The following is a 19,768-nucleotide window of genomic DNA, read 5'->3' on the forward strand; positions in this document are numbered from 1 at the left end:
CAGCCATTTGGTTCAGGTGTGTTGCACCAGGAACGCATCTAATAGCTGAAGGGCCTGGATTTGAGGAACCCTGGTATAAGGGAAGGCTAATTGAAGGTATTTGAGACATTTATGAATCTTTGGACCATCCATATAGAGAAAAATAATAATTTTCAGAGTAATGGGGAAAAAAATCAAGAAAACTAATTATTTTAGCCTTATTTTGTGTATAAATATGTAATTAAACACTTCTTCACCATGTTGGAGTTATGTAACCACAGACTCCGGACACTAGGGGCGCCACAACATCACTAGAGGCGCCGAAATATAAACTAGAAGGAACGAAGCGAGGTCTAAGTACTCGAAAGGCTTTTCGGAATACTGGACATTTAATGAACATTTAAGGAATTTGTTTTGCCAAGCTGTTAAGGTGAGTAATTTAAGGCCAATTACTTAAGTGTTTTACGTTGTAATTTCAGCAGAAATACGAAGTTACCGTCAAGCTAATATAAGTAGGCCGCAGAGCCTCGGAGTTTCCTAACTGAGACGTATCGGAATGGTAGGGAGAGTCGCTCCTGGTGTAATGTTTTGTTCTTTCAAAGTTAGAAAACTCGCTATTTATCTAAAATAAATTGTTAGTGTTTTTCTTTTTATTAATTCAACTTAAGTTTAATCTGCATGTAGTTTTCTAACAGCCGTTACAATCATTAGTGTGAAAATAAATAGCTTGACTGCACCGTTTAAATGTACATTTATTTTAAAATCTTCTCGTTTTTGCTTTTTAATCTAACTTTAATGTGTGTGTAGGAATAATTAAATGTTATCGGAGCTTATGGCAGACTTTGTTTTGACTCACTGAGGTCTGAGTGGGCGGGAGGGGAGCGGGACAAGTCCGGACAAATCCGTCCAACACGTGCGGTTCGGACCGAAAACGGTCCAGTAGCTTCTAGAAAACATTCTGTTCTTTCTGGACGGGCTCACAAAAACATGAGCCCACTCATCTGTGCAAGTCTGGGTGCTTCTGCTTTTTATGACCTATTTCATTAACATTAATTAGTTATATTTACACATTGTAAACAACTTGAATCGACAGAAAAATAAATAGGATTATTTTATGAGACATAACAGTTTGGGACAAAAATATGCCAAATTTCTCCATAAATTATTAATCCAACCAAACTTAGTGAAACTACAACTTAAACAGTTTTATTTAAACGGCTGGATCTCAAATTACAGCATTAAGTTGGTTCCAAAAAGATAAACATCAGGATAGATATTTTAAATGTTTTTAATCAAATCACAAAATCTTTTGAAACAAATTTGAGCCAATTTAAAAGTTAGATATTTTTTTTATAAACATTTGAACAAAAATGTGGCAATAAATAAGAAAGTTGTGCGGATTACTTTTCTGTAAATATCAATAATGAGGAAATATCAAAGTTGCATATTTTTGCTAAAAAATAAGAAATGCCTTTACCTTTTAGTTTTTTACATTTAAAGAAAGTGAGATGTAATAAAACTAAAATTTTAATGACCTGAAACAAAATATGAAGGATTTAACAAATGTGTCAGCACAGTTTGTACATTTTAAATATAAATAAAACTTTAGATAAACTTCATAAATCTAATAAATGTTTGTTTTTTATATAAATCTATAAGAAATACTGTTAGAAAAAGCAAAAATGAACAGCATTTATATATACTTTGGATTGATCATGTGAAAATATATATTTACTTTTTAAAAATGTTTTTTTTTCAGTTTAACAACAAACTTTATTTCTCCCTTTTTGTCAGGGTAAGTTTAAATAAGATATTATAATTTAAGTTTCTTTACATGTCCTTAGAATTTAATGTTGGACACCAAATTATAAAAGTAACTGAAGAAATATTCCCTATTATTTCCCTGTTTTAAATTTTTATTAAAACCTGTTTTAGACATTATACAAATACACATGGGGGAAAAAGATGGTTAAAAGTAATTTTTTAAAGTTCTGATGAGACATTTTTAAATGTGGAAGGAAATTAAAATTTAACTGGAATAATCTGGATTTGATTATTATTATTTCAAGGGTTTCAAATTTCTAAGTTTTTATTTCAATACAGAAAGAGGGAACAAATGAAAGTAGATGCTAAAAGACCTAAGAAAAGTTTGAGTAAATTTTTTTAAGGACTGTAGGACTTTATATACTAATAATGGTAATATTCTGTTATTTTAGTGTCGCTAAAAGCTGCATTTATGTTTGAAAACAACCATAAAACCAGGTAAATCAGGTTCCTGTCGTCTTGACGTTTTTGTGTCTTATTGAATTTTAAAACGTATTTTTTGCTGTTTACATTTAAACATGTTCAGACATAAACTTTTTATTCATTTTAAAGAGACAGAGCACAGGTGCCAAACTCCAGGCCCGGGGGCCAAATCTGGCCCGCCGTAGCTCTTCATGTGGCCCCTTAATATTTCTAAATTAATATTTCTAAATTTCTGGATTTTTTTATTTTTACAAAATAAAAAAAAACAGTTGAGAAATTCTTTAGGAGCTGATCAGTGTGAAAAGATGTTTAATATTATCTAATGTTAAGAACTAATTGAATGCAGACACAAATATTTATTAATGTATTAACAGTTTATTGGGATAATTTTGACTTTGTTGAGATCAGAGTTGAGTAGTAACTAGTTACATTTACTTGAGGAACTGAACTTTCTACTCTTGAGTAAAATGTCTGGATTTTAACTAACATGTTAGTTAGTTAAAACAAACATGTTAGTTAGTTAAAACAAACATGTTTGAACTGAAACAGATTCAGACTCTCCTGCAGTTTCTGTTCAAGTTTTAGAAGTTTTTGATTGAAAGAAACTGATTTATAAACATTTTTTTGCCTGATTTTATTTTTGTTGTACAAATTGTTGTCATTTTGGTGCTTAAAAAAAAATTCCACTTTATATTTTGATCAATCTGATGATGTAATTTTTAAACATTAAATGATTGATCATGTGATCAGTTGCTTAGTACTTGAGTAGACTTTTTGCCAAATAAGTAAAAATATGTAAAAGTATTTTTCCTCTTACTTCAGTGTAATTTTTGAGAAATGGTGGCTGCATGTGTTGGTTACTGGTTACCAGCTGGTTGTCACGGCGACCTCACTGGGAGAGATGAGTCACAGTGAACTAGTCCTGGCATGTCTGCAGCAGCAGCTGACTGAATCAGCTGTGGGTTCCTCTGCTGAGTCAGCGCTGGGCGGCCCAAACCGCCGGTCTAGTCCCAACATGTCTGAGTGGGAGCATAAGAGGTCCGGTCCGGTTCTGTTGGCGCCGCTCACTGCACTTTATCTGCTCTGCTTTGCACAGGATGGGCTGCTGAGGCCAGATCTGCTGTGAACTCAGGTAAGAAATATCATTTCTGCTTCATCTGGAGGGAAAATGTTTTTAAAAAGGTTTTTAAAATTATTTTCAGGATTTCTAACCTTTGAAGTGAATAAATGATCTGAATAGTTTGATTTTAACGACTGGATGTGTCTGGAACCTGATTATTAATTTGGATGTAGATATTCCTGTCATGACAAACAAAAATATTGTTTTGAAACCATTTTCAAGTAATATAATGGAATAATAATCCAAGAACATATCAGAAAATTTTAAATGCAACTGGAAGACATTTTAAATATCTAAAATAAACAAAACAAATAAAATGAATTATGAACAACATTGTCCTTCAAACTGAAAACTTTCATCATCCAGTTTTTGCTAGAAAGAGAAATTTAGTTAGTTTTAATTTTTTATGCGGTTAATTGATTTATTGATTATTGTTACAGGCCTAAATGTTGTAGGTAAAAGATTCAGCACATTTTTTTTAAAACTACAACTACTAATTTTGTCATTTTTAATTAATTAACAGGACAAAATTTCTCAGATTTGTATATTTTATCTCTTAATTTTTTATACAATATTAGAAATACATTAAAAGATGCAAATAACACATTTTATTGCCCAACATGCAATAACAGCATTTCTTTAATAACTATAAATGATCTGCAGCTAACAAATAAAAAAATAATAATCAGCGCTTTCTGCTCAACTTATCAATACAGTGTAGATCTGATCTATTGATTTTTTTTTTTTTAAGATTAATTGATTTATAGTTGGATGCAGAAGCTGATAAGATTTTATCTCCAGAATTTGAACCAGGTGAAGCTGAAACTGTTATAGACTGTAATCGATTAATCACTATTAATCGATTAATCTCGATTAATCGATTTAGCCATGATTAGTTGTTTGTGTTCAGGAAAGCAGAACTGAGCAGCTGGACTGAATTTAGTTAAATGTAACTAAATACAACAACCTCGGTTTGTTAGTGAACAGAGACAAATGTTTAAAAAGTTTTACATTTTTACTTTGTTTGCATTTCAGAGTCAAAGTGGAAAATATTTAAGAAGAACAGGAGATAAAAAAAAATCATTTTTAACTTAACAAAACGTTTTTATTTAAAGTATTAATTATATTATAAACTATCACAGATCTTATTAATTTTCAGGTTTGTGGTTTAGTCCGTCCAGTTTGGGTCAAACTGAGCAGAACCTCAGTAATAACTCACTTTGTTTATGTTTGTGCGCCGTAGCAACCAGCATCACCATGTCAGCTGACGGAGAGTTCGCCAATGAAAACAAGCTGGTGAGCGCTGCTGCCGTTTTAAACCGCCACTTCCTGGTTTTACTGCGTGACTCACTTCCTGTTTGTGTTCAGGTGAGACCGAAGGTGGAGTTCGGCTCTCTGCTGCAACACGCCGGAGCCACCAAAGACGTTTTCACCATAAAGGAGGTACAGAACGTCCTCAGATACATTTAGTGTAAAGTTTCATACCATTAAAGAGATTCAATATTTAAAAAAATATTAAATATAAAGTTACAGCTAATGTTTCAAAATTGCCTCCATATATTCTTGGATTAAATTTTTAAATTTAAAGTTTTAAATTAATCAGGATTTGACGCGTTCAATAATTCATTAATTATGTTTCGCAACATCATTAAAAATACATTAAATTCTCTGTTAGCATAAACTGAAGATCAGCCCAGGCAGCTTAGACGTTTCACTAGCAATGCTACAAGCGTTAGCATTTCAAAAGAAAAATCACCAGAAATATAAATAAATGGATCAGTGGCAGTTTAGCCGAATTGTTAAGACATTAACAGAAAATAATCAGAAGTTGTATTTCAGGATTTGAACAGTTTTATTCTTCAGATTCCACTATGGAGTTCTGCAGAACTGGTAGCTAAATAAAGATGCTACATGTCAAAATAAAAACCTTTGATAAAAAGATTCAAACAACCTGAATGTGAAGAAACTCACAGCTGAATCTGGTAACTTCACATCCTGCTTTTTTCTCCACAATTTCATTTCTGTGCCAGACAAAGACTTGGTTTTTTTAAAATCTCAATATTTGTAGCATAAAACTGTAGTTTCCTCCAAATATGGCAGGTTTTCTGTAATGCTGCGTTCTGATTGGCCGTTCTCTCCAGGTCATGTTCTACCTGGGTCAGTACATCATCCAGAGGCAGCTGTACGACCAGAACCAGCAGCACATCGTCCACTGCGCTCAGGACGCTCTGGGCCGGGTTCTGGGCGTAGACAGCTTCTCCGTGAAGGAACCAAGGTGAGTCCGAGTCTCCTCTGGTTCCGGTTCTGGTTCTGGTTCTGGTTCCGGTTCCTTCGCCATGTTGGAACTGAAACGTGTTTCTGTTCCAGGGTTTTGTTTGCAATGATTACCAAGAACCTGGAGGCCGTGAGGAACCAAGGTAGGCCGACTTCCTGTCTGTAAAGAAACCAAATGAAATTATTGTCACAATAAATGTTACAGATTATTTTCTCAGATTAAATCTGACAACTTGGAAGGAAAATACACTGAAATTTTGAGAGAAATAAAACATTTTAGTAAAAAAACAGTTAAAATTTGATCCAATTAAAAAATAAAATGTGTGTAATGTAAATGATCAGTTGTACAACCTGTCAGGGTTTACAGTGCAAACATTGGACTTTATTAGACATTTTATTAGATTGAAATGTTAAATATTGTGAATAAAGTTGTTTCTGTTTTCACAGATTCGACGACGGATTTGAGTGAAGCTGACAGCAGCCAGACGGAGGTCATTACTAATATCATCAATATTTATATTGATGATGCATCAAAAAACACTCAAAATGGGTTTTTACATTTTATTTTAGATCGAAATGTATTTTTTAAAAGGGTTGAAATAATCTGATTGTGATGAATGGATTATTGAAATAATCAACTAATTTAGATTTTAATTGTTAAAAAACAAAGTATTTTTTAGCTGCATCACTAGAAGCTTTTAATTTGTTTTAGGCAATAAAATGTAAAGAAATAAATGTAATTTATCTCTAATATTGTTTAAAAGGCTCAATATGGAGAATGTGCCAGTTATTTATTTATTTATTTAAAAAGTTTTTTCCTGGAGGCCAAAACTGGCAAAAATGACAAAGATTAGTTTACTGTGAATTTTAACATTTTATTTATCTATTATTTTATTTTAGTTTTGATTTTATTTACATGCTCAATAAAAAACTATTTTATAAAATCTGTAGATCATTAACAATTCTAAACATAAAAAGGGCTTCAAACTGTTGCCTTAAAAATTTTTATTTTTTTTCTAATTAATTTTCTGTTTTTTTAAAATTTTATTTTAAAATTACTTTTGACTTGTGATCAGGGGCCAAACAACGTAATTTCAAGGGCCACAAATGGCCCCTGAACCTCACCTTGAAAACCCCTGATTTAAATCAAACTAGAATTGAACAGAAATTTGTCATTTTTGCTACTAAAAAGGAAAAACAATATTAAAATGTAATATTGGAGACTTTTTAATCTAACCTTCAAATGTTTTGATCAAATAAAAACATTCAGTAATAAATTAAAAGTTTGGTCCTTTAAAAGATGATGATCCTCCATTTTTGTCTAAAATTTTGTTTTACTAACATTTAATAACCTGCTGCTCATAATTTAATGCACTGAAAATGTTTATTTTTATTTATTAGTTTTGTTTAAATTCATCAAATCAAACCTGTTTGATGTTTTGTGTTCAGGGAGCTGAGAGTTCATCTTCATCCACAGACCAGAGGAGGAGGAGGAGGAGGAGGAGCAACTCAGGTGAGTTTCTGCTGATTGAAGCCAACCAATCAGCACGCACCTGGCATAAACCCCGCCCCCCTCTCAGGTCCGTCCCACAGCACAGAGGGAGAGGAAGAGGAGCGGCAGTCGGAGGACGAAGAGTCGGACGACAGCAGGAAGCGGCGGCGCTCGGACAGCTTCTCGCTGACCTTCGACGGCAGCCTGTCCTGGTGCGTGATTGGAGGGCTGGGAAGTGGGCGGGACAACCGCGGCAGCCAGTCGTCCGACTCCCACAGCGTCCGGTCCGGGAGGTCGGAGGTCACAATCGCGGCGTCCGACTCGGACAGCGACAACTTCAGCGTGGAGTTCGAGGTGGAGTCGGTCGACTCGGACGACTACAACGAGGACGACGCGTCGCTGTCCGCCGACGACCAGGTGAGACAAAACCGCAAACAATCGATTATAGATCGGCTGAAATGTGAATTATTATTGAGCCAAAATGGTTTTTATTCTGGTGGCAAGTTTGTTAGACACAACAAGCTGAATGTTAACGTAACTCTTTCTATTTTTCATCGATCTTCCTCCTCAGGTTTATGAAGTCACCATCTTCGAGGCGGACGGCGACGACGACTCGTTCGACGACGACACGGAGATCACAGAAGCTGTGAGTAGAAACGTCTTAGCATTAGCAATAGCATTAGCGCTAGCCACTCTTCACTCAGTTCTGTGGGTTTCACTCTCAGGATTACTGGCGCTGCTCCACGTGTGACGAGCTGAACCCACCGCTGCCCAGAAACTGCTTCCGCTGCTGGACGCTGCGTCACGATTGGCTGCCGGAGGCGTCCGCCGACCCTAAAGCCCTCCCCACCAAGCCCACCGACCAATCAGCTGCCAAAGAAACTCCAGGTGGGTTCTAGTGTGTTTGTTCAGACAACAGCAAGAAAGACGTTTTTGTTGGAGGCTAAAGCTAATGGCTAGTCTGAATTAAAACTACAAACCTTTTAGTAGCAGAGGATGCATCTGCAGCTAAAACATGCTAAACTGAACATCAACGCAGAGCTGATTGTGTTTTATATTAACAGATTAATAATTGGATACAAAAGATGATTAATAGGAGAATTTGAACCAGGTGAAGCTACAACTGCAACTTGCGTTTTTTGCAGAAAATATTAAGACTTTTTTAAATCCAAGATTCAAAATGTAAATAATTCTTGTGCAGTTTGGTTTAATTACTGCCCTGAATTTGTTCTCTCAGCACAAATGCCTTTGTGTTTATGTTTTTGTCATTAATAATGAAAGCTCCGCCCTTCCTGCTTTATTTAACATGAACACAGTGTAAAGGTGTTTATTTTTCATACCAACAGATTAATAATAGGATACAAAAAGTGCTTAGAGGTTTTTTTTCTGTTGAATTTGAAGCTGAAACTGTAACTTGCAGAAATATGAAGTTTTTTAAAAATGTTTACCTTAAACACTAAATTTCTCTGTTTTGAACAGTTTTAATTACCTCTGACTGAGTTGTTCTTGTGTTGTAACTCCTCGTTTGTCTGCTGCAGGTTTGGATGTGGAGGACGACGACGGCGTCGACGTTCCTGATGGAAAAAGAGCAAAAACTCCTCTGAACTCCCAGAGTTGGTCCGACTGCTCCGCCCCAAACTCCCAGAATGCCCTTTGCTCCTCCCAGCCTTCCTCCGCCTCTTCCTCCCAGGAGAAGCTCTGGACGCCCGAGTCCCAGCCCGAGTCCCAGCCGTCGTCGTCGGGCGACTCCCAGGACCCGGTGCCGGACCTGGAGCGCAGCGTGTCGGCCGAGTCCCGGCTGCCGGACTCGTGTCTGGACCCGTGTCTCATCTGCCAGTCCCGACCCAAAAATGGCTGCATCGTCCACGGGCGGACCGGACACCTCATGTCCTGCTACGTCTGCGCCAGGAAGCTGAAGAGGAGGAACAAGCTGTGCCCCGTCTGCAGGATGCCCATCCAGTCCGTCGTCCTGACCTACCTGAGCTGAGAACGACCTCCAGCTGACCTTCACCTGTCTACCTCCACAGGATTAATAATAAATGATAAATGTGCAAACATCCAGCTGCACAGGATGCATTAATTACTTAAATTTGCCCTCTTTTAATCAGAAATAAAGTGGATGCTTATATTGTAAAACTATTTTTTTGCACGTTTATTTCTTCCAGGAAATGTTCATCTATTAGAAATATTACTTTTATTACATCTGTTATTTATTTATTTAAAACACTTTAAGAGCATTTAAATAATAAGATGGATGAAGATTTTTAATGTTTTTCTGTTTATTTTTACTGAATAAACCTTTAATTCTCATTTGTTTGAGCTGAGAAATTATTTGAAGATTGAAACTTCAGTTCCCATAATGCTGTGCGATGGTTAGTTTAAAAAAAAATCAGCGGATAAAAACTAGATTAGTTTTCAAATATTAAAATCTGCAGGATGTTACATTTAATGAACACCAGGGGGCAGTGTGGTTATACCACTAAAAATGTTCTAATCTTTAAATGTGAAATTTTTAAATGGCCGCCAAAAGTTGAAGAACCTGAACTCTGAAATTTAAACTAAAATTATTTTGACTTAAATTTACAAAAAAAAAAACATCACACAGCATTACATAATGCTGTGTGATGTTTTGTTTAAAAAAAAAAAAAAAAAAAGTTATCTGCAAACCAGCGGTTAAAAATTTAGTTTATAAAATATGAAAAATCTCTGCAGGATGTGTTGTATACATTGACCACAAGGGGGCAGTGTTACATTTCTATAATTAAACCCTAATACAACGCAGTTAAAATTTAAATCCAGTTTAAAACTATTTTGCGTTTTATTATATTATTATAAAAAGTAAAACTGTGTTTCTTTTACCTAAAATACAAGTAAAATTATTACTTTCTAGATAAACTTCATTATTTAAAAACTAGATTTTGCTCCCGTAGAGCTAAGAAATAAGTCGCCAAACTTTGATGTTTATTAGAAAATAAAGTCTGATAAACTGAACCGAAGGTCACAGAAATTATGAACTCACCTCTGATCAGAAACGGTCCGGTCCGGTTCCGGTCTGCAGATAATTTCTGTTAAAAAGAAAAGCACAGCAGAATTTGGATCATCCCATTTTTGTTTACGCTGCTATTATTAAATAAAGATTTTTTAAAAAACATTTTAGGGCAAGTTTCAGGCAGTCATTTATTTATTTTATTATCATTTTTATGATTCTGTTAACCACAAAAGCAACGTATAATTTTATTGGTTAATTTATAATTAAACATAAAAATAAAATGCTAAAGACAAATATCTGAAGCAAAATATTTAAAGCAAGATATTTTGCTCAGAGATAAATATCTAGCGAACACTCGATTATATAATAACCGGAAGTGGTCTTCCGGTGCTTGATAACTTTTAAATATTTCAGTTGAAAAAAATAGTATGGACCGTCTTAATGGTAATACAAACGCTTAACTAATTGTATGCGTATATATATATTTATACACTGCTCAAAAAAATAAAGGGAACACTCAAATAACACATCCTAGATCTGAATGAAAGAAATATTCTCATTGAATACTTTGTTCTGTACAAAGTTGAATGTGCTGACAACAAAATCACACAAAAATCATCAATGGAAATCAAATTTATTAACCAATGGAGGCCTGGATTTGGAGCCACACACAAAATTAAAGTGAAATAACACTACACGCTGATCCAACTTTAATGTAATGTCCTTAAAACAAGTCAAAATGAGGCTCAGTATTGTGTGTGGCCTCCACGTGCCTGTATGACCTCCCTACAACGCCTGGGCATGCTCCTGATGAGGTGGCGGATGGTCTCCTGAGGGATCTCCTCCCAGACCTGGACTAAAGCATCCGCCAACTCCTGGACAGTCTGTGGTGCAACGTGACGTTGGTGGATGGAGCGAGACATGATGTCCCAGATGTGCTCAATCGGATTCAGGTCTGGGGAACGGGCTGGCCAGTCCATAGCTTCAATGCCTTCATCTTGCAGGAACTGCTGACACACTCCAGCCACATGAGGTCTAGCATTGTCCTGCATTAGGAGGAACCCAGGGCCAACCGCACCAGCATATGGTCTCACAAGGGGTCTGAGGATCTCATCTCGGTACCTAATGGCAGTCAGGCTACCTCTGGTGAGCACATGGAGGGCTGTGTGGCCCTCCAAAGAAATGCCACCCCACACCATTACTGACCCACTGCCAAACCGGTCATGCTGAAGGATGTTGCAGGCAGCAGACCGCTCTCCACGGCGTCTCCAGACTCTGTCACGTCTGTCACATGTGCTCAGTGTGAACCTGCTTTAATCTGTGAAGAGCACAAGGCGCCAGTGGCGAATTTGCCAATCCTGGTGTTCTCTGGCAAATGCCAAGCGTCCTGCACGGTGTTGGGCTGTGAGCACAACCCCCATCTGTGGACGTCGGGCCCTCATACCATCCTCATGGAGTCGGTTTCTAACCGTTTGTGCAGACACATGCACATTTGTGGCCTGCTGGAGGTCATTTTGCAGGGCTCTGGCAGTGCTCCTCCTGTTCCTTCTTGCACAAAGGCGGAGGTAGCGGTCCTGCTGCTGGGTTGTTGCCCTCCTACGGCCTCCTCCACGTCTCCTGGTGTACTGGCCTGTCTCCTGGTAGCGCCTCCAGCCTCTGGACACTACGCTGACAGACACAGCAAACCTTCTTGCCACAGCTCGCATTGATGTGCCATCCTGGATGAGCTGCACTACCTGAGCCACTTGTGTGGGTTGTGGAGTCCGTCTCATGCTACCACGAGTGTGAAAGCACCACCAACATTCAAAACTGACCAAAACATCAGCCAGACAGCATAGGTACTGAGAAGTGGTCTGTGGTCCCAACTGCAGAACCACTCCTTTATTGAGTGTGTCTTGCTAATTGCCAATAATTTCCACCTGTTGTCTATTCCATCTGCACAACAGCAGGTGAAATTGATTGTCAATCAGTGTTGCTTTCTAAGTGGACAGTTTGATTTCACAGAAGTAGGCCTGTCGCGATAAACGATAAATCGATTAATCGTACGATAAATTAAAACTATCGACGTCATTTTAATTATCGGCATTATCATCTCTTCCGGCCTTTTTCTCTTTCTGTTAATGACACCGAATGAAAAAAAGGCTCAACTCCGGTGCTCTCCACTGACTCCTCCCTTTCTCATTTTACTAAGTGTAAAGCCCAGCGCACACGACACGATCTTAGAGCTGTTGGCCGATTGTCGGCCCATTTTCAAAACCTGACAGACCACACATGAGCCGACAGAAATCCTAGCTATAACGGTTCGATCGGGTTCGTTCCTGCCCTGTGGTGTCCAACAATGGACACAAAATAATGGCTACAAGTTCAGTGAACTAATTTTAAAACCAGGCATTAATCAATGCTTTACTACAATCTACCTGCAATGCATGTGGCTAGTGTCAGCGTAAAGTCCTGACTGAATGAAAATCATTAGAACCTATTTACGTCACGTTAACGAAGAACAGCTGAAAAGTTACCGGGTTTATCAACTGCGGTAGCAATTTGGCTCCAACTCCTCCTCTTGTCATTTCTATATTCTTTGCATGTTGAATAAACATTAATGTTGTTTCCACATATTATCTCCAATGTCTGCTGGACTTCGGGTTGCGCCGTGTCAGCTGTTTGGGATTCCCCTCCGTAATTTCCCCTCAGAAAACACGGAGGAGAATCCGCGCTTTCTGATTGGCTGCCTGTCACATTCAACAGGTGGAGTTAAGATCCCAGTCGGGGAAAAACCCTGATTTAGATCGGAGGACGATCTACCGTAACACACCACACAATCTTAGAAAGATCAAAGGTCTAAGATTGTTGTAAGGGGAAAAATAGGAGCAAAAAATCATGTAGTGTGAATTATTGCATCAGGTAGTCGATGTGCCCATCTTCTCTATTTAAATCTAATTATTACTGAAGGGCAACATAATATACAGACTTCATAATCTGCACTCTTTTGGTTGAATGCAGTATTTATTTCCACTTTTACTTTATGTTGTTTAGTTTTTTTTTTCAAGTGAGTTTTTTGTTAATGGAGACTGAGAATCCATTTTATTTTTATTTTTGGTTGTTTTGTTTATTTAGTTTATCAGCTCCAGTGTTAAATATTCTTTTGAAAATAAAGTGTATCTATCTTTGGCAGGAAATCACATGCATTATTACATCATTTCCATTAAATCAGTGTAAAAAGGTCTTCAAACAATATTATCGTTTATTGCAATAATTTTTGAGACAATTAATCGCTCAGCAAAATTTGCTGTCGTGACAGGCCTACACAGAAGTTTGATTTACTTGGAGTTATATTGTGTTGTTTAAGTGTTTCCTTTATTTTTTTGAGCAGTGTATATATATATATATATATATATATATATATATATATATGTATATATATATTCACACAGCACATAACTGAATCAGTACACCCCTCTTTTATTTTTATAATCTACTTCCGGTTATTATCTGATGAATTAGCATATTAGCCTTCCGATGGGTGTCAGCGGCTTTCCTGTTATCGTTTAAGCCACAATATTATATTTGTCTAAAAATGGCATTTAATGGATCTAATTTCAATACTGTAGCGTCGCGACAAACTGAATTTTGTTTTTTTAATAACCTAAAACCAGGAATCATCCAAATGAACAAACTAACGATTGAAACAGATCACTGTGGGTTTTGAGTTTCACTTGAATTAAATTCCTTAAAATATAAACTCTAAATTCACAAACTATTAAAGGAGAAACTAACGTAAATAGACGGTTGAAAAACTTACTTGTGTCTCCGGTTTGTGGATGTAAAATATGGCGGCTTGTTGAGGTCAATGGGAAACACGTGTGGAGGCTCCGAGTTGTTCCGGTCCGCTTCAGGACGGGACAGAGCGAAACACGGGATTCTTCTGGGTTTAAACGTCACAAATGAGCTGAAAACGGTGTGAAAACATGCAAGGATGGATAAAAATATAAACGTTTAACCAAAAAAACTAACTGTTTTTTCCCATCTCTTGTACTTTGGTCCAAGTTCTAGTAAAGAGTCCAGCTGGTATGACCCATTAAACCTCAGATTAATTTAGCTTTCTAAAATAGACATAAAAATGACAAAAGTCTGCTTATTATTAATTTTAGCCTAAATTCTGCTGGATGATAGTCAAAAGATTTCAACTTGGAAAGTTTGAGGTTCTTTCCAAACTGTGACCTGAAAATCCAATAAGTTGCTGCAGACGCATCATCTGCATAGAAACATTTCTCTGGCATTTCATCTAGGAAATACAGAAATGTAAGAGCAACATTCAGCAGTTAATTCATTTCAAGAACATTGAACATACAAACATGTTGATATTGAAACAAGACGCCTTTCTTTCATTTGTATAAACATATTTTATTGGATATTTGGACTTCCTAGATCTGGATTTTTTTCCCCACTTGAACAGAAGAGTAACAGATTTGGGCTTCAGTTCAGTTCAGACCCGTTCTGGTAACATCTAGTCCCATTCGAGTCCATTCCAAAGTCTAAAGCTTGGCCCATCCAAACCATTCCTGCTGTCCTTCACAACCGTAACCAACGGCAACGTAGGCTTTAAAGTCCGTTAATGGATCAGGCTTCGGGACGAAGAAACATTCGGACTTATTCACGTGAGCCTTAATGTTCTTCAACATATTCTAACACAGACAGAACCCAGACGATCAGAACATTTGGCAGCAAAGTTCACATTTGAGTTTCTGTTTCTGCCTGAAACAAACTGGAGTTGATCATAATTGGGTCAGGACAAGAATTTAAAGGGACAGTTTCACAATTTCTGTCACCTAGAAACTAAAAACCCTCTGAGAGGAAGTGGTGAAAACCGATGGATCGGGTCGGACAAGTACCGGGATCGCTGTTTAGAAATCTGAAAAAAGGCCTCCAGTCAGATTATAAACATGTTTCTGAGAAATAAGACAATAACTTGTTTTGTCCAAATTTTGTTTTTCTGGACACAAATCAGAATCTACAGAAGTAGTTCTGGATCCATTTATGTGGTTCTTCTAAACATCCAACATTTAATTTTATTGGTTTTTTGATCCAATCCTAACATTTCTGTCAGAAAAAACAACTGCTAGCATAAAACTTTTTGTTTCAATGTTTTTCTTGTTTAGCGCCCTCTGCTGTTCAGTTAGTGCCAAGACTTGACTTAAACAAACAGCTGAAACATTCAGTTCTGTGATCCGGTTCTGGTCGGTTTGTTCCTTTCAGTTCCACTTCAACTCTTTAAGGCACTCGCTGGTGGCAAAGAGAAGGCAGACAGAAGCAAGCGTCGGCAGAGGCGGACATATTGTTCATCCACGAGGCTGCAAAATGTTTCAAACATGAAAACACAAAAGCAAGAGTTCGTCCAGACGTTTCGTCAACGACACGGCCGCTAAAGTTTCACATTTTTTTAATTGTAAAAGTACCGAAAATCCTATTAGACTCAAACACATCCTAGATTCAGAACATTTGGCACCAAAGTGGCTTCAGTGAAAGTTTGAGAAAAGCTGTGATGGTTTACAGATTTGATACGATGTTTAATATAAAAAACATTTTTGAGTTTATGTCATGATGTGTGTGACAAGTTCGACTCAAAATTTTGCGTTTTTTTCATTTATATCTCCTCAATTTGAGCTGAAATGAAAGCAGGTTTCATGATTAATATAATAGCCGGGTCCAGTGGGCGGAGCCTGGTCAGACCACTGCTGCTGTCCAATCAGAGCAGGCTGGGCGTTTCGGGGCGGGGCTTAAACCAACCACTGTCATCTTTCATTTTCTGTTTATGAATTTACTGAAAATGACTGAAATCGACCAACTTTTCCACAAACTAGCTCTCAGTATTTGAGATTTTTAGCGCAAAATATATAAATTATTTTATGCGGAACCATAAAAATGAACTATAAACGAATGAATTAATAAATAAATTGAAGATAATGATTAGGAAAGTCAAGATTCATCTGATTAAACAAACTAATCGGTACCTTTTTAAGTTGGTTGTGCAATTATTCAGAAGGAAACAATAAGTTGTGAACAGCACTCCCAGTGGTGGAAAAGCGCTACTACAACTGAAGTATAACATTTTTTAAACATTTTCTTCACAAATGTGAATCTAGTTTATCTCTAAACCAGCTAAATTTGTCTATGTTGTATGATTTTTAAATGATATAATACGCAACTTATTTTACTTTTCAGATTCTCTGGACTTTGGTCTTTAAAAGATTTTTTTTTTTACTAACTTCCTGAACGTGAAAGAAATGCAGCTGTTGGTTTCTGGCGACCCAGAAGCAGAAACTCAGGATACAAACAGAAAACATAAAACTAAAACTAAAGAAAGTCGCTGATGTTTCAAACATTTGGACCCTCCGTACCGTCCAGTACAAAAAGAGCTGGAAAACCATCCTGGAGCAGCTGAAGGTCCGATCAAAACGTCCAAAAAGCAAAACATTCTGTCACTTCACTTGGATTTTCTTCAACTTTTGGTGAATTTCAAAAAGATGTTTTCTTTTTGCTTGTTTGCTTTTTGGCGCTGAGTGGAAATTCGTCTCTTCTGGCTCTGCTAGCTACTCTCCAGACATTCAGATGAGTCTGTGCGCTCACAATAGAAAAAGAAGCCCCGCCCCCTCAGTGAGGTCAGAGGTCAGTGACTTTGTTCTCCAGGGCGGCGGCGACCTGCTGCAGGCGGAGCGTCAGCTGCCTGTTCTGGGCGGCCGGGTCCTCGTCCAGAGACTGGATGATCTGAGGAACAAAATATTAAATCTTTATAGAAAATGTTCTTTTTTCAAACATATTGACCTAAATATTATTTTTATCTTGAATTAAATTTAAATATATGCTCATATTTCAAATAATTTTATGAGTATTTGCATGAAAATCAGATCAATATAATTTTAACACTAATACAAGTTCAAATTAACTGACTAAATGTTAAAAAAATAAATTATAATCTTCATCTAAAGAATGCTAATGACTCGTTAAGTGATGACGCAAATGTAGTAAAAATAAAAAACTAAAAGTTGTAATTTGGTATCAATGTTGAATTTGTCAGAGTTTCAGGTTTTCTGTGTGAAAGTGAATCAGAAGTTTCCTCACCAGATCGAAGTACTTGCTGGCGTACTGGTAGAGCTGGTGCAAGGCCACCTGGGTGTTCAGCTTGTCTGTGTGTTGCTGCCAGAACAAGAGCAGCAGCAAAAACAACAGAAAAAAACACCAAAATATTAGTAACTCAAGTAAATTCAATAAACTTCAGTATTTTCTATTGTTCAGCTGGAAGCGCCTGCAGAGGGCGCTCTAGCTCTCCTCATCTACAGCTCCAGTTCTTGTTAAAGTATTCACACCCTTTTATTTATTGTTCCCAACATGCTAACGCTACAAGCTTCAGTTTTATGTAACAGAAAAAAGATGAGAAACAAAAAACTTTGATCTGTTTTTTAGAAAAAGGATGAAAAATCTATTTATTCATCCCCTTTTCACTGGTAAATTCCTGAGACCAGTTTGGAGGTTCGCCCCAAACATATGGTCTAGTCAAAGTCCATCTAAAAATGAATGGCACGCCGCACTTTTCAGATTTTTATCTGTAACATAATGTGAAGTGATGCATCACATAAAATCTCCAGTAACGTTACAAATATGAACATTTTACTACTTTTGTGGGTCGATCTGTTACTCATAACCTCCCAGAACCAACCGGCGGTCCAGCTGGTTCTGACCCAGAATCTGTGGTTCTGGAGGGTTTTGTCCTACCCGGGACACCTCGGCCAGGTGTGTGTTCATGTCCTGGTCGCTGACCGGAACCATCTGCCTGATGCCTCTGTAGTAACTGAGGGAAAAAACAAACGGGTTCATCCAGGAATCAACCGGGTCAGAACATCAGCCGGTGGTGTGGACTCACTCGTCAACCATCTTCTTATAGGTGGAAATCTCTTTTGCGTAGAGCAGCTTGTTGCTAGGAGACTCCTGCAGACAGAAAACAAACCCGCTGATCTCTGGCAGCAGCAGCTTAAACCTCCTCGGCTGGTTTCTGGCGTCCCTCAGGGCTGATTAACTGGTCTCCTTCTTTTCCACAAACATTTTCAAAATGTGGCTTTTATTTCAATCATCTCTTCTGTGAGTCGAATGACGGAGTATTAGGGAAGGATATGAGAATTTTAGTTTAACTATGAGAATATAGTCGTTATATTAGCAGAATAACCACAATTTTACCAAAAACCGTCGCAAAATCATAAGAAATCAGTTGAAAATAGATTCAGTCGTTATTTTCCTTAGCCTGCCTCTAATATTCCATCGAAAAAAATTGATTAATCACTTAAGTTGATTTATCAGCCAGGTCTATAGCTGCTGTTCATTTCATTTTCAGTCCATTTTTTATTAGTTAATCGCTATAAGAATAAAATAAACTTCTCAACTCAAAGAACGTAGACAGAAAACAAATAAACTTTCTAGTTTCGTTCAAATAAATCCATCAGTCTGTTGACATTTTAAATGACTCCAGTTTGACCCAGAAGAAGCGTAGCGTGGACTGACTCTGCTGAGCTTGTGCTCCGTCTTGCTGCAGGCGTCCATGAAGGTCTGGCCGATGACGTGCAGCGACGCGTCCACCACCTCCGTCACGTGAACGTCCAAGATGAACTGCGGGTTCCTCAGGATGTTGACCCAGAACCGCATCGGCAGGCTGGAAGAACGGAACCGGCAGGAACATGGTTTATACCCAGGAGGTACAACTGGGTTAAATAATGATAACATTTATGATTAGCATCAGCTCTGACGTCTTTTTGGTGTAGTTTCTTTCAGAGACACGCCTGGTCTTTGGCGGCCATCTTGGCGTTGGAACCTGGTTTCTATTAATTCATTTAAATGTATTTATTTTGATAAATATTCTGACTCAGCTACCTGTTGGTCTTCCAGATGTGCAGCGTCTCCTCGTCCACGTTGTCGTGTCTCTCCGCCTGTTCGTCCAAGAAGTCAAAGAAATATTTGACGGCCGGAGGGACGGCAGAGCTGGTGCAAAGGACGCTGCGGAAGAAATTATCCACAAACTGCTGCAAGGTTCCCTGCAACACGACAAGAAGAAGAAGAACTAGAAAAAGTTTCTGTTCTTTACAAAACAGCCAGGAACCCAAAGGAACCCAATGGAGGAAGGGGTGACATGTCTGCGGTCATGGAGTGTTTTAGAGACAATCGTTATAAACACTCTGCGTTGATCCTTTATTCCTCAAAGCAGAAACTCTTGGCTGCGTTTTGATGCATGATTCATTTTTTTAGAGTGAAATATGTACAAACAGCAACATTTTCTTTTAAAAATGGTCAGCTACTAGAGTACACACACTGTCACTGAAACACATTATAAATCTGAAAACGGCCAAAACTCAAATCATGATTTTGGAAAAACTTTAAGATATGAAAAAGTTGAATCATCTGAACTTGATGCCTTGAGCTTGTTTAGAAGTTGAAAGGAGTTTCTAAGCTGAAGTCGGCAGACGTTGTAAGCTGCCACAGACTGTAAAGTTTATGCTGAATTTCCAAAACATTTTGATGCATTTCAATGGGGCTGAAATTTGCATAAAAGTTTAAATATTTCAAAATTCATAGAAACTGAAATTACCAAAATATATAGCAGGAATATTCAGAAGGAGCTCAACATTTT

The 19,768-nt window shown here is 37.5% G+C and overlaps 2 protein-coding genes and 1 long non-coding RNA gene across 6 annotated transcripts in view; 1 reads left to right on the forward strand and 2 right to left on the reverse strand.

Annotated features, from left to right (window-relative positions):
* The first annotated feature begins 273 nt into the window (after positions 1-273).
* Positions 274-9,251, forward strand: mdm2 (MDM2 proto-oncogene). 3 transcript variants are annotated; one of them, XM_032589780.1, is made up of 12 exons: positions 274-409; positions 3,323-3,358; positions 4,590-4,642; positions 4,715-4,789; positions 5,488-5,621; positions 5,714-5,763; positions 6,068-6,111; positions 7,070-7,133; positions 7,201-7,529; positions 7,684-7,758; positions 7,817-8,000; positions 8,651-9,251. In XM_032589780.1, the coding sequence occupies exons 3-12, from the start codon at positions 4,604-4,606 to the stop codon at positions 9,097-9,099; spliced, it is 1,443 nt and encodes a 480-aa protein (XP_032445671.1). In that variant the 5' UTR covers positions 274-409; positions 3,323-3,358; positions 4,590-4,603; the 3' UTR covers positions 9,100-9,251. The 3 variants fall into 3 exon arrangements, with proteins under 3 accessions (XP_032445671.1, XP_032445669.1, XP_032445670.1); XM_032589778.1 differs by lacking the exon at positions 274-409 and adding an exon at positions 938-988; XM_032589779.1 differs by lacking the exon at positions 274-409 and adding an exon at positions 952-988 and having other exon boundaries at positions 7,838-8,000.
* Positions 5,708-7,202, reverse strand: LOC116736906 (uncharacterized). The gene is made up of 2 exons (XR_004342700.1): positions 7,048-7,202; positions 5,708-5,780 (listed from the first exon to the last, which is right to left on the reverse strand). It is a non-coding gene; the product is annotated as an uncharacterized LOC116736906 (long non-coding RNA).
* Positions 9,252-14,481: 5,230 nt separating the features above from the next.
* Positions 14,482-19,768, reverse strand: part of LOC116736903 (plexin-B2-like) — a 124,814-nt gene continuing 119,527 nt past the window's right edge. For both annotated transcript variants that reach the window (XM_032589775.1, XM_032589776.1), the window contains 6 exons: positions 19,015-19,175; positions 18,649-18,796; positions 18,017-18,081; positions 17,869-17,944; positions 17,218-17,292; positions 14,482-16,863 (listed from right to left, as the gene is read on the reverse strand). In XM_032589775.1, coding sequence (XP_032445666.1) covers positions 16,759-16,863; positions 17,218-17,292; positions 17,869-17,944; positions 18,017-18,081; positions 18,649-18,796; positions 19,015-19,175 — 630 coding nt within the window. In that variant the 3' untranslated portion in view covers positions 14,482-16,758. The remainder of the gene's footprint in view (positions 16,864-17,217; positions 17,293-17,868; positions 17,945-18,016; positions 18,082-18,648; positions 18,797-19,014; positions 19,176-19,768) is intronic.

This window comes from Xiphophorus hellerii, chromosome 17, assembly GCF_003331165.1.
Source record: "Xiphophorus hellerii strain 12219 chromosome 17, Xiphophorus_hellerii-4.1, whole genome shotgun sequence".
Classification (NCBI taxonomy): Eukaryota; Metazoa; Chordata; class Actinopteri; order Cyprinodontiformes; family Poeciliidae; genus Xiphophorus; species Xiphophorus hellerii.